General features: G+C 41.6%; 1 protein-coding gene across 2 annotated transcripts in view; it reads right to left on the bottom strand.

Moving 5' to 3' along the window:
* The window catches only part of LOC122796397 (calcium/calmodulin-dependent 3',5'-cyclic nucleotide phosphodiesterase 1C-like), a 2,375,955-nt gene that overhangs the window by 579,421 nt on the left and 1,773,453 nt on the right, over window positions 1–23,081 (bottom strand). For both annotated transcript variants that reach the window (XM_044064848.1, XM_044064849.1), the window contains exon 9: window positions 18,060–18,188. In XM_044064848.1, the coding sequence (XP_043920783.1) occupies window positions 18,060–18,188 (129 nt within the window). The remainder of the gene's footprint in view (window positions 1–18,059; window positions 18,189–23,081) is intronic.

The following is a 23,081-nucleotide window of genomic DNA, read 5'->3' as shown; positions in this document are numbered from 1 at the left end:
ACATATGTCATGGTTAGTATACTGTGCCTCTGTCTACCCGTGACATAACAGTGATATCCAGGGTAAACCTACCATCTCCCATCCACTCATCAAGATTCCTCTTGAGGAGAGTCAATGAGTGACTCTCTGGCTAACCTGTACTGGGGGTTTACTCAAGAGTGGGGGTTGCTTCTGTGTTATGGATCATTCAGTACAGCTTGTCCTATGTATGTCAGTGCTGGGGTTCAGGTCTCTCATGTGCATAGCTCACTGCCATTCAGTTTGTACAAGGTGCAGCATGTTCATTGATTCCAACTTGGACATGGCTTTATACATCAGGCACAGCTTGCCTCTGGGCGGGCAGTATGGCAGTGTGTGGAGCTGCAGTTTGTTTAATCAGGCAACACATGGCATCTGTTCAAGCTCTTTGATACTCCTGGTGAGGTACTTTTGGAGTCTTTCCAGTTGATGGAGGTGTCTGCTGAGGTGCATCCCACAGGGGCCATTGTAGTCAATTGTGACACTGATGAAGGATGACTGCAGAGCCACAATGACCTCCCCTGATCTAGATCTGACAACCTTCATGATTAGGTGGGTATATGGTATGTTTCTGTAACCACTACAGCCACATGCTTGTCCAATGCAGGATATCTATCAACTTGTGTCTCCAGGTCTCTTATTACATGTTAAGTACTTAATGGGTTAACACCTATGTGGTAATTGGTGGGCACTTACTGTATATCCACAGGGGTTGACTATACACTTTTCTGCAATTAGCTTGCTGACATGGCTATGGCACCAGTTGTCTGTTTCTATGTGGCCCTTTTGTGGGATGCTTGTGTCAGCTGGAGGGTCAGATATGGTGGCCAGTTTGTAGTCCTCTGCAAACTTGTTCAGACACAGTCCTTCCATGTTGGCCTGTACCTATGGGACATATATACCAAACAAGGGAGGTCCCAGGACCAAGCCTTGTGGGATGCCAGTTATATCTGGTTTGTAGTCTGACATGGCTGCAGCATTTCTGACCATGTCAGTTCTGTCCTTGGTCTGGTTTGCAACCCCTCTACTGACATAGGGGTGTATATTTAAGCTGGTGAGCTTATCTGTAATGAACACGTGGGGTATTGTATGGAAGCCTTTTGCAAAGTCCAGCTAGGCTGTGTGGACCACATTCCCCTCATCAATGACCTTAATGACTGTTTCAAATGAGTCAAACATGTTTAAGGGGCAGGATCTGCACTTAAGAAAGCCACACTGGGTAGGGTCCAGTGTTAGTAGGTCCCCAATATCTTTATGTCTGTGGTACATGCTGATCCTTTCCATAGCTTTGCAGACCAAGCTTGTCAGGATTCTGGGGTGGTAGTTTGCAGTATCCATTCAGGCAACACCTTTGTGGAGAAGGACCACTGTTGTTGTACACTGCTCTTTGGGTACATATCCTGTGGTAAGGATAACATTGAGCAGTAGTGTCATTTAGCATTCCATTCTTCTTGGAGTCCATGTTGGACTCAGCCCAGGACACCATCTCATACCATTGATGCTGTGTGTTTTGCTTTGTAGATGCTGGCTGTTACCTCAGCATCTGCAATGTCAGGGGGCCAGCACTCTGCTGGGATAGATATTTTGCATTTTGGGGGGGGGAGGTTTGCACTGCACCTGTCAGGTTGGATGTTGGCAATATGTGTGTGTGTTTGGTATGTTGTTTGTAATATTTGATTGATTAAGAGCATATCTGTGAATTCCCAACAAGGTTCCTACCATCAGTTAAGAAACCCTTGTGATTATCCTTAGTGTCCTGTACAATTTGTATCTTCATAGGTTCATAGCTTCATACTAGGCTATCCACCCTAGGGCATTTATAAACCTAGCTAGAGTGTGTGTGGCTTTCGCCACCCCTTGCTATGTGAATATTATGGCCATTTATGATTTACTTTACTGTGCCTCTGTCTGGACGTGACACGGTGAAGACCCCCAGTGTACATCTACTATCATCCATCCACTTGGCAAGATTCCTGTTGAAGAGAGTCAGTGAGGGGCTCTGCCTAACATGGAGTGGGATTCCGTTCCAGGGTGTAGGGAGCCTCTGGGTTATGTATCTGTCCCTCCAGCATATCCTATTTCATTATGTGTTGAGGTTGACATCTCTCACTCTCACAGCTCCGATGGATTTGGATTTTCTGGGGTGGAGCATGTCCATTACTCCTGTGTTGGACGTGGCCTTGTACAACAGGCATACAATGCCTCTGCGTAGGCAGTATGTGACTGCATACAGCTGGGGTGTCTACAGCCAGGCAGCATATGACATATATTTGAGACCCTTTATCCTCTTGGTGAGGTACCTTTGAGGTCTTTCTAACTGCTGCAGGTGTCGGGTAAGGTACATTCCAAATGAGGCATTGTACTAGATTATGGGTCTGATAAGAGAACATTATAGGGGCACAATGACCTCTGTTGACGTAGATGTGAATCCTTTCATGATACGGTGTCCAATATAGACAGTCTTCCTAGCCACGTTGGCATTGTGAGTGTCACATGACAGGTTACTGTCCACTTGTGTCCCTAGGTCCCTGATTACTCCTTCCATACATAATGGATTACCACCTATGTGGTAATTTGTGAGTACCTTGTTTGATATTTGGTGAGACATTCATACTGTCCAGTGTCTTCAGGATGGCTGGGTGGGGTTCCTGTGTGTGAGAGTGTGGTCTGTAGCATGCTACAGACTGTACAGCAGTTTTGCCTATGGTTAGTTGCACATGGGTGGTCTCAGATGCTTTGTGCATTGTCAGTTACCTGGACGTGTGGGTGTCTGTGCTGAATATGGATACTCCCCCTCCTTTTATGTTTTGGTCCAGGTTTTGGGGCCATAACGCATGATATGAGGTATAACCTGGTAGTGCTGGTGTGCTGTCAGGAGCCTTGCTGCAGGTTTCTGTCACTGCATGGACATCGATGTTCTCCATACTGGGGAGGGCCTCAGTTGCATGCATGTTGAGGTTTACACGTCTTGCATTGGGCAGCATTACCCTTATGTTTCTTTCCACTTATGTTTTCTAGGGAGGTGGGTTAGTCTTTTCAGCCTTGCCTACGAAAGGCTCTATGGAGGTGGCAAGAGCCTTATCCAATATCCAGATGCCCAGGGGTAACAGGTGCAAGCCATCCCTGGCACAGCAGCGTGGCTTGTCAAGCATGACATCCCAAGCAGACAGACATTGGATCCCCTTGGAATGACACCAGTAATTGTGCCACTTGTTACAGCTGATCATTCTGTGTTTGTACTGTGGCATCATTCTTGGTGAGGGTAGGATGCTGCACAAGGTCAGTGTCATACCGGCCTGGACTACATAATCGGAGAGCTCATCTATGTCTCTTTTCATGTAGTCCAGGGAGGTACATCTCAGGTCATTCACGCCAGCATGGACAATGACTGCATCATATTTCTACTTGCTTTGGGGTGACCTGCGTACTTGTGTTATGTGGCGTATTGTAGCAGCCTACAGACAGCTTACTGTACCCTTTCCCTTGTTCAGTCTGGTGAGCGGGACAGCAGTGTGGCTGACTATGGAGTCACCTATTACAACTGTATCAGGCATGTTGTTTCTCCTTCTGGCCTGTGACTGTTTGGCACACCAGCTTTGTGTACTATGTGTTGCATGTGCTATGTTTGGAGGTAGTGGTTGCTTGGGTGTCTGCTTTGGAGGCCTCTGTTGATGTGGTGTGTTTGTAATTAGGGCCTCCGGGAATGGTTTTCTGTGTTTATGTCTTTGGTTTGCAGTTGTGATAGGTCTATGTAAGACTGGGTTTGTGGTGTGTGTGGTTACCTTCTCCTCCTGACTAGTTTTGACAGTACTGAGTTGAGAGAGCTCAGCCTCCAGTTTAGATGAATGGTTGCATCTCTCACATATATTTGTATTTCTTGGGGGGAGGTGAGGGTTGTCTGTGTACATGGGGCAGGTGTAACATTGCCTCAAGATTCACAGATTCAACTTGTTGTAGCTGGCCTTAGTGGATTGTATGAGTGGACATATTTTATTGCCTACTACTGATCAGTGATTACTTCCCTTTTTATGTTTGCTCTGTCATGTAGTAGCTTCCTCATTCTCTTGCATGGTTTGGTAATGGCTGGAGTCCACCATGCCAGATGCCTGCGTGTATGGCATTGTGTCTTGGTTTTATTTAGGATTGCATAATCCATGCATTCCTGGCAGTGTTCGTGGAATGCCTGTATAACAGGTTCTGAGGTGTGGCCCATATTCTGCACCTGCACAGGGCCTTTAATGGATTCCACATCAGTTTGGAGGAGTGCAACTTTTGCTTTACACATGTTTTTCACTGTGGTTTTCTGGCCAGGGACTGTGGTCAGGATGTGTATATCCGGTGTGATTACTCTATGGTCTGGTCTTACCAATGAGGGATACACTTCTCATCTTGCCATCCAGTACCCATGTTGCTGATTATCACATCCAGTATGCTTACCCCTCTTGTGGGAGTGGTACGTTGTTCCTGGGCATTTTGGTTTATGGATTCTAGGAACTTTTGTCCTACAGTGTTGGAGCTAGAATAATGCTCCCAGTCTATGTTTGGGTATTTTCAGTCACCCAATATAATGTGGTTTGGAGGGCTTGATATATTCATGTATTCCAACATAGGCCAAGTGCAGTTCTTGGTGTTAGGATGGTAGTCTGTAGCAGGCTATAAACTGGGAGGCAGTTTTAGCCACTGTTACTTGACCATGGCTAGTCCATGCTGCTTCTTGTTGTGGTACCAACATGTTAGTCAGGGTCATCAAGTTTGCATATACTACATGGTGTTACATTGCTTAACACATAGCATTCATGCCTCAGGTGGTGCTGCAGGGCTGCCTCTGTCAGATGCACATACTACACTCCCTGTACATGTTTGAGAGCAGGTTATGTCATTTTAGACATCCCTGTTATTATATGAGTGAGTCAGAGAGGGGTATCATTCCCAGGGTTCCTACTGAGCTAGTGTATGTGCTATACATTGCCTCTTTGCCAAGGCCAGGGCATACTGGGCATGCCTCCTTCTGCCTACTGGGGCAGGCTCATGTTGTTCCTCCTCCGAGTCACGCTCTGCCTGTGATGGCCTTGGCAATGGTGGGGGGCTGTTTGGCCCGTCCCTATGCTGGTCCTGCTGCAGCTGTTTTCACAAGATCATATTATGTAGCATAGCACATACCATGACAATTTGGGTACATGTAGTTGGTGAGTACTGCAAGGCTCCGCCAGATGTGTCCAGACACCGGAACCGTGACTTGAGCAGCCCAAACACACGCTCTATTACATTACGTGTTTGTGCGTGTGCCTCATTATGGCGTTCCTGTTCAGGTGTGTGTGCGTTTCAGATGGGTGTCATCAGCCATGGCTCCGGTGCATAACCTGCATCCCCCACTAGGTGTCCATGTGGGATGTCCCCATTGGCAAATGTCTGGTACAGCTGCGTCAAATGCCAGATATGGGAATCATGGTAGCTCCCAGGGCAGCCAGCACACACATTCATTATTATGCCCTGGGCATCACACACGACCTGGCAGTTGATGGAGGGGAAGCCCTTGCGGTTTATGTAGGCCCTACCCTGCTCACCGGCTGGTGCTTTGATGCGTATGTGCGTGTGGTCTATTGCACCCACTACCTCAGGGTATTCCTCTATTTGCTGGAAGAGATGCATACTGCTGGCCAATACCTCACAGGCATTGGGGAAATATACATGATCACCGACAGGCGCTGACATGGCATCCAGGAACTGGTGCAGTACCCTGGAGGCTGGTTCCTGTGATATCCCCATCATATCACCAGTTGGTCTCTGGAAGGTACCTATTTCTAGTATTCTTAGGCCAACACATACCTTGGTTTCCACTGGGATGGGTTCCCCTCTGTTGGTTCTGTGTGTGAGGCGTGGCCTGCACAGCTCGACAATTTGCTGCAGGAGGTCTCTGTCCACTCTATAGCGCTCCACTATCTCCAGCTCATGTAACCCGTGGTAGGTGACCCTGGGCCTGTACACTCTTCTCTGTCTCCTCACTGTGGGTTGTCTGGCACCATTTGTATTGTCACCACCCTCAGCAAGTCGCCTATGTCTCCTTATGACAGCTATGGCAGCCCCTAGCATTTCTGCTCTGAGTTCAGCTTTTTCAGTTTTCACTTCTAATAGCTTACTCCTGTCTTGCAGTGTCTCTTGAGAGAAACATCTTGCACTGCTGTTTGTAGAGTTTTAAGTGCTTGACTGGGCTACTATTCTGCCTGTGTAATTGCCTGCTTCTAATTGTTTTCACCTGCTAGCTCCAGCAGTATTCCCTGCAAGCTTCCTACTAATTCTGTTGCTTCCTTTTTCCTTTCTGTTTCCTCAGGGGGGAGCAATGTGCATACCAGCAGAAACACGCTCACTGTGGCTTACACATGCGCACACATGCTTACACTGTTTAGAATCTTCTTAATCAGGTTAAAACGCATGCACACCAGCGCAAACAGTCTTACACATCTGCCAACAGGCTCCCACATGCTCAGTCTGCCTTACACACGTGCACACTGCCTTACTCGCGCCTCATGGCACTCACACGTGCGCATGCATGCCCAGCAAGAAACTTTGGTGTAAGCAACAGTGTACACCTTCCATTTCTTGACTTTCCCATGCTTATCTTGTGGCACTCCTCTTTCCATGATCTGTGTCTAACATCTGTCATGTAACACTGACCTCCAATGAACTGCATTTCTTTCTTCCATTCCCCCCTGTGATGTCACCTATCTCCTACTCTGTTCCTCCCCCTTATGTAACTCTTACACTACTCAGAATGTGCTCATTTGCTATGTGACAGTGGGATTCAGTATCCTAACACTCATTTACATCAGATTGCCTACTAATGCTTAGTTACATGTCTTAGACTCAGCTTCCCCCCTTAGCAACCACTAAACGGTGGCCATGTTGTTTTTGGTCTGCTGGTCCCTGCATTGTAAATCTATGTATTGCATAAAACCCACATTTGTGGGTTTATAACCTTCATTTTTATGTTTTATATAGCGCAGCCCATTTGCGCGGGGCTGCGCTGCATTTAAACATCGCCGAAAAAAATATATATATTTATTTCTCAAATTTGCATCGGGGTACCTTGCCAATGGCCACATATTTGGCCATTGGCATGCTGCCTGACACATATGCACCCTTTATTTGGAGCTGACATGGCTCCATTGTGTTATTTGCAGAAACGTACTCAGTTGTCAACTGAGTACATTTCTGCAGCTAAAACGGATCTTACACGGGCTGCTTTGGGTTTCGTGGATCGTTAATCTACCTCATTTGCACGCCTTTCAGCTGCAAGTGAGGTGATTAGCATATCCACGCCCACTCCGTGTAAGAGACGTTTTAGCTGGTCACTTACATGGAATTTCGGGCTGTTCCTGGATCGCGAGGGCTGCATGGAGTTTTACACTACTCTTAGACTTCATGCAAGCCTTCGTGAATCCTGCCCTATGTCTAAAGAATCATTTCAATACCACATATGTAATTTACTGAAAGGAAATTATCTGAAAAAAGCCCCTTGTTACTTCAAACTGAAAACTGTAAAATGGCTCCCTGTTTTTAACAACCCTTACAGTGTTGAGACTGTTATAATAAATACGTTTTTTCTCTCTTTCCTACAGCTATCTCATGGTCGAGGATATAAAGGAGCAGCTACGTGAGTTATCCTACAGGTGTCTCGTGGACAAGGATATAAAGGAGCAGCTACGTGAGTTATATTACAGCTGTCTCGTGGTCAAGGATATAAAGGAGCAGCTACGTGAGTTATATTACAGCTGTCTCGTGGTCAAGAATATAAAGGAGCAGCTACGTGAGTTATCCTATAGCTGTCTCATGGTCGAGGACATAAAGGAGCAGCTATGTGAGTTATCCTACAGCTGTGTCATGGTCAAGGATATAAATGAGCAGGTATGTGAGTTATACAGCCTTCACAAGATAGGTCAAAGGGTTGGCATTCTTAATATTCCCATTTAAGAAAATCTGTGAACTTAGATTGAGGTATTTTTATTTTATAAGTTTACTTTATGCAAACTGTGCAATATCTGTTTTCAGTCTGGTAGAAAACATAAGCTCATTTGAAGTTGACTCATTAGGTCCTGTGAATATTATTAACTTGTGAAGAGTGTGATATATTTTGTCTACAGAAGAATATATGCAGAAATAGTTCAGTTGAATATACACATAAATAGTTCAGAATTACACATTTTTATTCAGGTACCTGAATAGTTGGTGCTAGGGGTGGGAGGAAGGTTGGAACTGTAAGGTATAATAGATAGCACTTTCCTTTTTGTGGAGGTGACAAGGATGCTTCCCTAATGTATATCAGAGAAAACGAATTGTATAGGGATGATATCAGTGTAGGGATTACTAAAATAGACTGGTCATAACTTTTTATGTATGATCCATGTCAAAGATCACTTAGCATTCTTAGTGAAAATAAGAAAACCGGATTTAAGCTGGTATTGCTTATTTAAACCATGGTCTATTAAGTTAAAACACGATAAGAGCACTTTTGCCCTTGTCAGAGCTTCATCAAATCTAAGTTATACTTAGCAGTAATAAATAATACATACAATAATACATACGTTTCTATTCTCCATGTAAAAAGTCATGCAAATTACAATGGGGGCTTCAATCTAAGAGCACTTAAACAGAGCACATTCACTGCCAGTGACTGGAAAAGTAGTACACACAAAGTTAACATACTTATTGTGATTGCTGTTGTTTATTCCTTATAAAGTACACATATAATATATAATGTATAAAATTTAAGTACAAAGTCCCTGTGTACCTGCTGCTCGGTAACAATGTAAGCATCTAGTCTGCCATTTTTACTACATGACTACAGTATATAATAAAACAGATAGCAGTGAGACTAAACTCTGTGTGAAATGCAGTGATGGGAAAGGGGAGGAGCCCAGTGGTTATCAAAACTCAAAAAAGAACTCTGCTGCTCACAGTTTCATTCTACCATCCCAAACCTTCATAAATTACTCCATAGATCTCTATGCTACTATATCTTTGGGAGTTTGTTCCTTCTGTCTATCTGCAGGTATGAGGCAGTATTTAATTTAGTAATGATTAAAATGTTCGTACGGGTTTCCTTTGTCTTCTCTACCTGCCCCTATTCCTCTATATTAAAATGACATATTTACAAATGGTGTGTGGGTTTTACCATAGATGTTACAGTGATAAATGTGCTCAACTTGTCATAAAAAAAAAATAGATAAATAAATAAAAACTACAGAACTACTTACTGATTTCAACAGAAACATTAAGAGAGACATGTTTCTAACAGTGGCTGAAAGGGAATGTTAAAGTTATTTAGGAAAAAAGAGATGTGTTGAGATATGGTCCTTTCTGAGTCCATACTACTGCAAAGGTCATTTAATTCTAAATTAGTTTGTGTCTGCATTCCTATAACCCCATCTTGCCTTATACTGTGGCCTTCCCATATCACTTTTTTACGAACTTCAATTAAGTAAAACTTGATCAATCACTGCCTGTGCTTTTTAGTTTATATTTCGGGGGGAGGGGTATTTCCTTTTGTTGACTACAGACTGCATTTTGGTGTTATGTGAAGACACACATACACACATGCCTTCACGTTCATTCTAATGCATTCTTAGCATATTATTCACTTTATTGTATCAGAACAGATAGTTACATCTCCCACCTCAATATAATGGCACGCACTCAGTAGCACAGTCCAACCACAAAGGAAAATGAAACAGGTTACAAAGCTCTAAGCCTGTGATTCATTAACCAGTGCTTCACATCTGCACAGCAGTAACATTAGAGGGGATCAGCTAATTAGGAATTGAATAGTGCCAGCAGTCTGAAGAAAGGACTGGACGTTTAAAAATAAGCATAGTGCTACCAGGAGATACAGCAATAGGCTACTCTACTGCTGGAGCAGTATTACAGTGGGCTGAATGAGCAGAATAAATGCATGTCAGAATGAAGGTAGATTAGCATGGCTGAGTCACTGCATACTCACATGTGCAACACTGTGATGGATAGATGTATCACGTTCTCATCTGTATCAAGAATAGTAGCACAGCATCCACCAGGTAGACTACTGTGGGTTTGCAAATGAAAGTGCTAGCCCGGTTCTTCAAACAAATGATGGAGAAAATGGGTCAGATAATATAGTAGGTAAAGGTGTAACAGCAAGGAAAGGGGAACACACAGGGGTACCATACAATATGAAAGATGTGGGAGTGTAACAAGGGTAAAGAAATTTTTGTAATAAATATAAAATACTGGTAGCTGGGGAAGGTAGTAAACTAAGGTTGCATATAGGAAATATGTAGGAGGTCAAGTAGTAGAGGCAGGCAGACAAACATAAAAGATGGGGGGTGTTATGTACACAAAAGTTTGGGAGGAGAGTGGACTGTTGCAGACGTATAGTGGTTAGACAAGTAGTAATGAGGAGGTATGGACAGAAAACAAAGAACAGGAAATTACACAATGGATAAAAAAACACAATATTGGAAAGAAGGTAAAATTCTGGCACAGTTGGATACCATGACAAAATACAACAACCACGAATCCACCAAATATTCAAAAATACACCAGCGAAAGAAGCAGTCAAAAGGTGAGATAAAGAGAAACAACTTTAATCCATGTTATTCATCCGTCCTGGTACCTCGGCAATTCGCCTTCAATGGAACAAATATTCAAATATGCACATTCTCTTTTATATACTCATCAATTAAACAATCAATCAATTCATCAAGTGATTAACCCTATGAACACTTTAACAAATCATCTAACATCCATTTGATATTATATATGAAAATTCAAATAATACCAAATCTTATTTATAGAAAAAATAACTAAAAATGTTTGAAAAAGATTTATAATATTTGTAAGATTGAAAAATAACATGAATTATTATATTATATCAGATTTATTATTATCATGCTTTTTTAGTTATTTTTTCTATAAATAAGATTTGGTATTATTTGAATTTTCATATATAATATCAAATGAATGTTAGATGATTTGTTAAAGTGTTTATAGGGTTAATCACTTGATGAATTGATTGATTGTTTAATTGATGAGTATATAAAAGAGAATGTGCATATTTGAATATTTGTTCCATTGAAGGCGAATTGCCGAGGTACCAGGACGGATGAATAACATGGATTAAAGTTGTTTCTCTTTATCTCACCTTTTGACTGCTTCTTTCACTGGTGTATTTTTGAACAGTTGGATACCAGACTGGCACAAGGGGACTTAGGAATATCTCAACTTGGTGATCAATGCTATGGATTGTTTCCTCCCCCACTAGCTCACTGGGAACTTTTTTTTTGCATTGCCAAAATATCTAGTTGCTAATGTACCTTAGCAGCCACCTGACTCTGCAAATGATACCAGGAGACCAGGGCAGGCTTCTCCCAATCACTGTCAGAAGTCTTCACTCTCCTCCACCCCCCCCTTTTAAGAAGCAGCTATGTTGTGCACTAGTAATGATTTTAGACCACTCCAGCAATGGAACAATTACACCCCCATACTAAGAAGCAGCTCTGATGTTGGCACAGCCAGAGGTGAATGCAGACTCACTTCTTCATCTTCAATAAGTGGATCTGGTGAGGAACAACACAATGGGAAAAATAATCATATACATAAGATACAACGACAATCACAATTTTACATGCGGCTAACACAGATGTTGCATACAGAGGTGTAGCTAGGGTGTGGCAAAGGAGACGGTTGTCCTGGGCTCAAGGTGTTAGGATTCATAAATAGCAAACGCCAACAGTGTGGTAGTATTGTACAGGCATTCAGAATGGAATGTTGATACTGTACATGCTTGCATGGCTGAAGTACTGAAGTGCGTTGTGTGTGGTATCATAAATGTAAGAAGCCTTGGTTACATTTGTAACTTTTGTAGCAAGCAGTTTGCTACAGTTTCAGAAAAAAAAAGATTTTCTTCTTCTATTTTCTTTATTTTAGTTCCACAGCTTAGAATTGAGGGGGTCCAAATTGGGGAACTGCACAGTGCATCAGATAATGTATGTTTGGGAATGATCATATACACCCTATGGCCATGAGAGTCACTCCTACTCTTTGAAATAAATAATCATGCTTAATTCCCACTGCATTGCTGATGGAAAACAAGATATGCTATCTTAAGTACACATATATAACAGGTGCAATAACAGAGGACAATAGTACAGAAAAATATTTGCAGTACATATCTGGCTGTCTCCCTAACCTCTGTTTCCCAGTGAGGAAGCAGGTTAGGTCAGTGCAACATAGGTCACTGCAGCAATGTCAGCACTACGGACAAGAATGTATGATGCCAGTGGTGTTACTCACCACCCTGGAAATCTCATGTCAGGCATCCACTGTCACAAAGGTTTGACACCATACCGTCATAGCAGGTACTCCTCAATGAGCTTGTGCAGGAAGATCTAAAAAATCTTGCTCTTCTTGACACACCATGCAGTAGCCCTGCATTCCACACTGCCTGACACTGCCATGGCCACTCCCTCAGGCCTGCTCCATGACAAAATGATAGCTCTGTGGGCAGTGATCCATGTTTGTGGCGCATGTGACAGACAACATAGCTGTGCACTGTGGTGCTATTCTAAACCCTCAGTGCTGCACCAAGGCATTAAAAATCAGTGTAGTACTACATCACATTGACATGGGCATACACGTCATATGCACAAACATACTGTCACGTGCTTTCTTGTCATAGTAATGTGCACAGTTACCACCAGCATGTCTTGCTGGCATAATGGGCTCTGATAGTCATCAGAAACAGTAGCATTAGGTAGCTTCATTCATAACTGGTCCTGTAAGTATGATATAAAACACCAGTGCCATTTCTCACAATGCCACTCATTATCTTAACACATGTCATAGTGCTGCAATCTGTCACTGCATCCCTCCCATCAGTGCAACTGATGACCACTGTGCCCAGCCCTACCACTAATATCTGGGGACATGATGGTGTGATATGAACAGTCTGAGCAGACTAACTCCCATGCATACCCTGGGTGTGATACAATATGCATCATTTTATTCTGTGTTGTCTGAGTCATGGCCCAAAGTTGTGACCCAGATGTTAATTCTTTCCCAGTGTTGCAAAGTGCACTCCAGGAGATTGGTATAATGGTTAAAGTGTTTACTTTGCAGACATAAAGTGTAGGGTTTGAGTCTTACATGGGATAGTTATCTAGGCTTAAAATGGCTTACAAGGGCAGTTAGCTTAGTATGAATCAATGAACAATTCTATGAACAAAGTACTGCACCTGCCTCTGGCTCAGATGTGGTACTGCTGCTTCATGTTCCTCCTCTGACTCTCCACCATGCCTTTCTGCTGATGGCAAAACTGGTATGGAAGATCTTGCCAAGATGTTCACCTGTCACTCCACCTGTTTGACAAATGCCAACTTACGAAGCACAGCTCACACAACAAAATGTAGGCTACATCTAATTGTATTACAATGCCCTTCCTGAAATATTTACACAATGGAAGCATCAATTGAGTAGGCTGAAAATATGCTGACCTACATTATACATTTCTGCATGTGCGGTGTTATAGGCCACTTTCTGTATGTTCAAAGGTTACAGATGGGCATCATCAACAAGTCTCTAGAGCATACCAAACATCACATTCCCTGCTTGCATGATATCTGTGTGAACCTAACCACCAGATTAATGTTTGGAAATACCCTTACATAAACCATTGGTATAAGTCAAACATGTGCCTGGTGCATGAATCATGGGACCTCCCAAGGTAACATGCAGACATACTACAAGTAATGCCCTGGGTACTGCAGACCACCTGGCAGCTAAGGGAGAGAATACCTTTCCTATTGATGTATGGTACTTCCTGTGGTGCAGGGTTTGATTCCTTCAGCCCTCATTAACTTACAGTGTAACCTCAAGCAAGTCATTTAACCAGACAATACTTAACGTCAACTGAGAATTTGGGCTAGGTCCCTCAGTGGTCCCCCTGACTGCAAGCCTAGTAACTACCTATGAACTAAGCTTGATTTTGGGGGATAGGTTTGGTACAATAGTTAAAGTCTTTACCTCATAGATACAAGGTACAGTGCTTGATTCTGACCTATAGCTACTGGTAATGTTTGTAATAGTTTGCAGATTGGACCAGGTGGAGGTTTTGAAGACAATGTGTGTGAGCAGTTTATAGCTCACAGGACCTTGGGGGAAATGGGCAAAGTTGTAAAATACCTGCCTACTGGTATTTACTCAAAAAGTTTTGGAGAACCAGAAAGGCTTCCCCGCACGCTGCAGCATAATGAGGGGGGAGTGGTTTAGGATTCATGAAGCTGATGCCAGTAAGTTGTCCCCAGTAGCTTGCAGAATGGCTCCTGTAGTTAAAATGATTAAAGCTACACATACCTTACTATCCACAGGAAGAAGTTTACCACATATCCCCCTCAGTTCTGTATGTAGGTGACAGAGTTTGCAAAGGTCCCTTATAGTGTCTCTCTCTCTCTCTCTCTCTATCCATAAGGAAATAGCCCTCAATCTGCTGGTCAGTAAGCTGTAGTATTTCAGGTACAGATTGTAGTTCCTTTAATGGTGAGCATGGCCACAATGTGCAACACTGCAGGCACTGTCTTTGATGGCAGCCAATAACACATACTGCTGACCTATTGCTGATACTAATTCAATAATCGATTCCCTCTCACACACACTAAGATTCTCAATGAAAAATGGGTATGAACTGCAGTGTGGTGCAATATACCTATTTTATATGCATCTGAGTCACTTCACTATTTAAGTGAGAGAAATTTCATAGTCCACGTGTCATATTTGTGTGCCATTCCTCATTTCCAGCCATGTTGTGTCCATTGCACAACCACTCTGACTGTGTGTTGGAACACTCCACATCCTGCAAATTACTTGTACTAAACTGCACTACATAACATGCTGAGTTCCTGTAAATCCCAAACCTAGTGTTCCTACCCCGTTGGTTCTGCATGTTACTTGAGTCTTTTTCAAAATTAAAAGCAATGACAGGACGGAAGAACATCCTTATTCATTACTTGCAAAGTAGCTGATGTATAAATTTTTTCCTAAGAGAAAAATAATTTGAAAGTGGACCGATTACTACACACCTTAAAGATTTTGAATTGGCAAGGTAGTATGACAACTTCCACAAAGAAAATTTGCGTGCCAAAAATAAAATGGCTTAGCCAGCTAAAAAGATAATTTCAGCATATTATAATCTGGCGAGACAACATAGTCAAGGAAGAAAGGGTGTTTAAGCTTAAGAAAACCACTGCATGTTCTTGCACATTTTACTACCCTGAAAAGGCATTTTAGTAGCTGACAGAAAAATGCACTTAAATTTCAGCTTACGGGATAGTATAAATAGTTCTACTGCACCTCCCCTCTCAGATGGAACTGGCAACTATGCCGTTCTACACAAATGCTTTATACAGACACCTGAACAACTGCATTCATTCAGCCGTACCTGATAGACCAAAACAAGCTCCTGAAAACCTGTCAGGTGGACAACTGCCATTAACAGGCAGAAAGAGGTAAGAGGTAAGTAAGAGGAAGAAATTCCTGTCTAAGAGCAAGAGGGAATGAGCCCTAAACTGGAAACACTCCATCTTCAGCTTAAACAAGCAAATAGGACTTCTTGTGAAGTCCTTCAAAGCTAACTATGAATCCAGATTAGCTTTCTCAACTAAGGACAACCATAAGGCATTCTTTAGTTACATCCATAACCTAAAAGGAAAGGCCCAGATTTGTGCCAAACTGGTAGTTAATGATACAACATATATTGAGCCTGTGGACATTGCAAACCTGTTAGCAGACTGGTTCTGTGAAAACTTCACTCTCCTGTCCCCACCACACTTAGCTCAAGACATCCCTACTACCTGTCCTCTACCTTGTATCAATAAAGAGCAGGTAGTGAATGCCCTCTCTAAGGTCAAAAACACAGCATCCATGCGACCTAATGACATCCCAGGCTGCATCCTACATGGGCTCAAACTGGGATTAGCAATGCCATTGGGTACACTTTTCAGTCGTAGTCTAAGCACTGCCTTTGTCGCAGCTGAATGGAAAAAGGCCACCATTATCCCCATGGACAAAAGTGGTGCTTCCACTGACTCCAGGAAATATAGACCTATTAACCTGAGTAACCTTATCTGCAAGGCCATAGAGGCATCATGGACCTTATCAACAAAGATATTGGTAAGCTCCAAACACTTGATCCTACTCAATCTGGATGTGTCAAAGGGAGATCATGACTGTTAAACCTGGTGGACTTGCTGATGACTATAAACTGGGAGCAGTCATAGAATCTCCAAACGATGTCAACATGTTACAAGAGTGTCTTACACAAAGAAATTACTGGTGCCAAAGTCATGACCTTAAACGTGATGCAAAAAATGTATTATTATCCCTTTCAGTAAGAGTGATGTTCCTGCTAACTACTACATCAGTAATTACACCCTATGTACACACTCAGTGGTGAGAGACCTTGGCACACAGGTTGGCAGCAACCTTACCTTTGATCACTATGCCTCCACAGTCGTAAGAAGGGCATTCTATATTAATCTTTTCATAAGTAAGGGCATTGCCTCCAGAAAAAAAGAAGTTATAACCTCCCTGTACTCTTCCCTCATCAGTTCAATAATTGAGTACAACCCCCTTTTGGTATGTACTTTTCAGGCACCTGCAGCAATTGGAGAGACCACAATGGTTCCTCACAAGGACAATTAAAGGTCTTCAGCATCTTTCCTATGTGGATTGTCTGAAATCACTGTCACTTTATTCTGTTTCATAAAGACTACTCAAAGGCAATCTCTGCCTTGAGTATAAGGCAATCTTTGACTCTGCTTTATTGGAAATGCTGCATATCCATAAGTCCAATGCTGCACAGGTTACTCACTCTAATGGCCATAACCTAGTATGTGACATTAATAGAGCCTGCTGGAGGACAGATTTGTCTCCCAGAGTTTACCACACCTTTGGAACAGACTCCCACTTCATGTCAAGCAGAGCACCTCAGTGGCCCTCTTCAAACGCAGTCTGGACGATTGGATAGGTAACCATAAATTCAACATAGGGGTTCCACCTGCCCCTCCTGGACAGTGGTGATAGGTGCTGATCATTGAAATAAGGGTAAAACTTGGCTAGGCTTGTGAGGGCCCAAGGGTCATTAGCCTAGTAACCTCCTATGATCCTATGATAAGAGGCCATAGAGTGGAGAGGTAAGAAGCAGGACAACAGTAGTCAGTTGCATGGTGTGGTGCTGTGGAACTAGCATATGATTATGGCAGCACTATATCTGCGGGAAATGGCTGGGTATCAGATATGATAACAGATTCTTTGTGTCCTACTAGAATAGGTTACTAGACCATGAAGTGGTAGCTAACCTTGAAAATAAACTTTTACAGCATGATAGAATGAATTATGTAAATTTTCTCCAGAGTCTTAGTCTCCAGTCTGTGGAATGATAGGACTACATGAAAATGAAAATGGTTGGAGTGCATGACTTACCTTAATGATGCATTGAACCAGAGTTTAAAGGGCAGTTGATAGCTTAGCACTTATAGACGCTTCAAACTACACTTAATATTAATGGTGACATGTTCAAGTACTGAGCTGTTATTAAGGACAGTGTAAATATAGTTTCTTTTATAATGTTAGAACACACTTCCAGAGTCACTTTTATGTCCCAGTTTAAGAGGCTGACACCATAAACAGACAAAATTAATCATTTAAATGCTGTCACTGGTCCTCACCAGAATTAGGTGCAACTCCTTATCATTGCAGAATTTTGTTGAGTCTTTAGTAAAGAAAATATTAAATAGTAACTGTGATTCAAAGTTACAGTCTGATCAGTGGATGTTTCATCCCTTGATCCAACCTATAAAAATATGTCTGAATTATTTTTTCCACTACCATCCCTAATGGAAATGATCATAAGGAGGTGAAATATTCACTCACGAGTGCATATTAATAAGTTGTCTTCAGACTTCTGCTTAGCAGCTTTATAAGCATTTCAGCATTGAGATGCCACTGGCTGTTCTTACCTCCAATCATCTTTGGAGAGGTTGTACAGAATGTTCATTTCCTCATCTTCCTGGAGAAGTCTGTACGCTGCACTGACATGATGATTTTCCAGCACCGATCTGTCATTATAGAGAATAGCTGTATCTGACCTGGAGGGAAACACACACTTTGCAATGAGCTACCTGGCTTATACATGCATAATCTTTAGTATTGCCAAAGTACTATGTAACATGATGTAAGAAAAAGAAAATTGCAAAAAAATGTGTAGTCTTACTATGCAATTATTAGAAAATTGTTAAACATTTTCCCATTCACTATATGCATCTGCATTTACTGAATTATTTTCTCTCTGTAGCAATTCATTATATGAAGATTTATAGCATATTTAGATTGCAAGATACATTGTTGCTAGTAATGAGAACAGCATGCTTGAAAACGCACTTACATTAAAACAGCTACTTTCAAACAAGTGTTGATTACATTCAATGTGATAGGCAGAGTAGGCAATCCTTAGATTTTTGTCTAAATAAAAAAACTGGATGAAAAGTTATATATTGTCTTTGAATAGTCTCTGTTTCAAATATGACATATGCTCAAGGTCTTTGGGATGGATAAATGATCCCTACTAAAAAGCTTGCACCACACTTACTCAGGCAGAGCAGATCCTAACAATATAAGTGCAAACATTCTTGGAATGTGTATACTTAATGTGCTCAGGTTATGAAAAAGTGTGGCAAACAATAAGCATTACTCCCTTGTTTATCCCCACACCCACAAAACTTCAATATTTGTACTTTAATGTTATTTCACTTCAGACAATGTGTGATCAGTGACCGACAAGGTAACAACTGCTCATTCTTTCTCTAAACTGCACTAATCCTAGGCCTCCCAGTATATATTAGCAAATGAGTACATAAATCTTGCTCTATAAAGATGTGACCACCAACAAAACTATGAACAAATTCCAGCTCAATCCTGCATGTTCAAGCAAATGCAGATTAAGTTTAAGAAACTGAACAATACACAAAATCCAAGAACATATAAGACACTTTGCAAGCAAAGCAAGCAGGGGCCTGGGAAATGGACCACTTACAGGCTGCCTGTGTCCATTAGAGACACAAGTGCGAAGCCAGGGATGAATTTCATGTTCCCCATCCAATTGTCCAAGTTACACTTGAATTGGGTTAGGGAGGAACTCTGCTTCACATGGATGGGGAGCCTGTTTCAGAGATGGGGTAGTCCCTGGGATACATACCAGTATCTCCAGCAGGTCCTATTTGTATTACAGGCAAGGTTTAAGTCTTTAGAATGGGTAATTCTGGTGCTGTATGTTTTGGAATATGTACGAGGTCTATCAGGGTGGAGTCTGACAATGCCTTGTATGTCAAGCATAGATCTCTTCTCAACAGCCTGTAGGAGACAGAATATAGGGATAGGGACTTGAGGCAGTCTGCACAGGACATGTTACTTATGCCCTGTATTCTTTTAGTGAGAAACCTCTGTTTACATTCCAAATGCTGGATATGCCTGATTAGGTACATACCAAAGGGGACATTGTACTCAATGATAGGTCTGATGAATGCTGAATACAGTGGAGCAATGATTTACTTGGACCTAGATGCCATACCTTTGTTTATAATTTGCACAACATAGAATGATTTCCTCACTACAGTAGACATGTGATGGTCAATGGCTAAATTACTGTCTATGTGTGTTCCCAAGTCCCTGACTACCGGGTCAACTCTTAGGGGTGTGTTGTCAATATGATAGTTATCAGGGGAGGATGACTTCCCGAATTATACTATTATGCATTTCTTGGAATTTAATTTTAGTCCATGGCTCTGATACCAGTTTGTCTGTGTCAGCCCTTCTTGAAGAACCTTTGTATCAGTGCAGGATTCAATGACAGCTACTAACTTGCAATCATCTACAAATTTAGTCAGACAGAGGCCATTGACATTGGCCTTGACTTCAGAGAAGTAAATGCCAAAAAGGAGCAGTCCCAGGACCGATCCTTGAGGGACTCCACTTGTAATTGGGCTATTTGTAGAGGTAGCCTCTCCAATTCTAACTTCCTGTATCTTGTCTGTGGGCCAGATGGCTAGCCACCTGGTGACATAAGGGTTTGTACTTATCCTCCTGAGTTTATCAACAATGCTTGGCATGGAGTATTGTGTCAAATATATTAGCCAGGTCAAGGTAGGCAGTGTGAAGCATTTTGCCCTCATCCATTGCTTTGGTGACCTTCCCAAAGAAGTCAACCAGGTTGAGAAGGCATGATCTGCTATTGATGAAACCAAATTGGATTGCGTCCAGTGTTAGGAGATTTAGTATGTCATTATTGATCATTTCCATGATTATTCCTTCTCTGGTTTTCCATATGAGACTAGTGAGACTTATGGGTCTGTAGTTTCCAGCGTCTGTAGATGGCCCACCTTTGTGCAGAGGGTTGACTTTTGCTGTTCCCCATTTATTAGGGGCAAAGTCTGTTTGGAGGCTACAGTTAAATAGGGATTCCAGAGGGCCTGATAGATCATGTTTTATGCTATTTAAAAGGCATCCTGGGATATTGTCTGGGCTCAATGATGCAGTGTTCTTGGCCTTAGAGAGAGCATTAAGGACCTGTTCCCTAGTGATAGCAAGGAGAGTTATATTTGATGGTATTTCCTGAGGGGAAGATTGAGGGGAAGAGAGGGATAAAGCGTGCTGAATTTGTTGGCCAGTGGGTCTGCTATATCTTCTCGCTCAGTATAGGTGGATCCATTTGCAGTGAGCTCTACACACAATTACGTATTGCCTTTGAGGTTGTGGACATAGCTAAACAATGCCTTGTGGTTATTCTTGGCCTGGGAGGACAAATGTATCTCAAATTTGGATTTGATAGACTTTATTTGTCCTCTGAGTTATTTCTTTAGTTTGATGAGAGTATGTTTTCCCTGCTGGGTGCTGTACCTTCTAATTTTTGCCATGATTTTCTTCCTTCTGTTATACGGCCTATTGATTTTGTGACTCCACTGAAGACTGACTGCCCTTGTCACCCTTCTTTCTCTATACATCTGTTTAGGAACCACTGTGGACTCTTTTAGTAGTTTTATATTTTGTGAGATACATTGTATTCAGTAACTGGTATAATCAGTGCTGAATACAATTGGACAATGACTTCTTTGGATCTAGAAGGTATCCACTTGGCTATCAAATGCATTAAGTAGAAGGACTTCCTCACATCTGTTGTTGCGTGATTATCTAAGCAGAGGGAATTACAACCATGTATGATGGTCTGCAGTCTATGTCTTACAAAGGGGAAGGATAGATTACGAAATGTGACCATATTACAATTTTTAGCTTTTAGCTACTTATGCCTGTTGTTAATATACCAGGTGTTTACAAGTGTAAGTGTCTTGACAGTGACTAGAAGTTTGCAATTATTCACAAAACTGGTTATCCAGAGGTCGTGGGTTGTGGTCTGCAGAACAGAAAAGTGAATATCAAGCAAAAGAGGTACTAGCAGAGAGTCCTGCAGAGTTCTGCTGGTTACCTTTATATTCTTTGATAAGACACCTGATACCCACACAGTATGGGTTCTATCCCTTAGTCAGTATGACATCCATCTTAACATTTTGGGATGTATTTGTAATGTAGATAACTTACTAACTGCCAACATATGTCAAATGCCTTGGCTAGTTCAAGGCATGTTGTATGTGCAGCATGGCCGCTGTCTACAACTTGTTACTTTTATATATATATATATATATATATATATATATATATATATATATTGACCATGGGAGTTTGTCTGAGCAGTAAAACCTGTTTGCTTGTTTTCAGTGGAGGCCCGAGGAGAAATGATCTACAAAGATAAATACAATTATAGCACAGGATAAATGTACAGTTCATTTACAAGATTTAACATATTTACAAAAAAGTGTAGCAATATTAATAAATAGATGGATTTAAACTAAAGAGTATTTTTCACAGGTAAATTATAGGCAGGTAGATGTCTGCACATAGTTTTGTAACAGGATGTACAAATAAGGAGCAGATATATACAAAAAAGCTTTCTCTTTCAAAGAAGTTAACCATATTCATTAGACAGGATCTACCCTTAACAAAACCAAATTGTTCCATCTTTAGCCTGATGAGATTTCTAACATCACAGTTAAGCAGGTCAGCTATAACGTACACCAAAGCTTTACATATGAAATTCATCAGGCTGGTGGCCCTCTAATGACCGGGCTGAGTGGTGAGTGGCATAACCACTGCTATGTGCCAGACTTCATGGATGAAGCCAGATGATACACATATGTTAAACCATTTAAGGAGTGACATCACCAGGGCGTGGTTAGCATGGTTTATTAAAAGGCAGGTATATTATCAGAGCATATGGAGGAAGTAGTTTTAGGCTTTAATGGACCTCGAGGACAAGCTCTTTATTAATGATGATATGTGACAGCTTTGGGGATAAGTGGGGTTTGAATAGTCATGTCCAAGGAGAAGTTGGCACTGCATTTGTTAACTATTATGCTGGCAATGTCTATCATGTCAGAATAGTTGCTGCTATCTTTAATAAGTTCTGAGGAATGCTGGGTGATATTTCTAAGCTCTCTAATATAACTAGACATGGAACTGTAGTTGTCCTTAGTTTTGGGTTCTAACCTCTGTTCATAAATTGCCTTAGCATTCATGATAGCGCTTTTTAAGTTTTCAGTCAATTTTCTAATGTTATCCATGATTAGTGGGTCATTAGAGCTGTTGAATATTTTAATGAGATTTTTTCTATTATTCTAGAGCTTATTTATGTTGGTGGACCACAAGGTGGTTTACTTTTTAAACTTCCCATTATACTTAGATGTTGTTACTGTCAATTCTATACTTTTAGCCAAGTTGGCATAGAATTCTACAAAGCAGTTTTCTGCTAAGTTGATGCCAATGGTTATTTTGGAATAAGCAACTCTTAAAACGTCATCATTGAATGTAATGATATTTCTGCATCTAAAATTCTTGAATTCAGCATTATTGATCACTTCAGGTTTAATAGTTCTAAT

This window comes from Protopterus annectens, chromosome 3.part0 (assembly GCF_019279795.1).
Source record: "Protopterus annectens isolate FY-2018-M chromosome 3.part0, PAN1.0, whole genome shotgun sequence".
Taxonomy (NCBI): domain Eukaryota; kingdom Metazoa; phylum Chordata; order Ceratodontiformes; family Protopteridae; genus Protopterus; species Protopterus annectens.
Note: the sequence above shows the minus strand (reverse complement) of the source record. Positions and strands in the feature narration are given on the sequence as shown.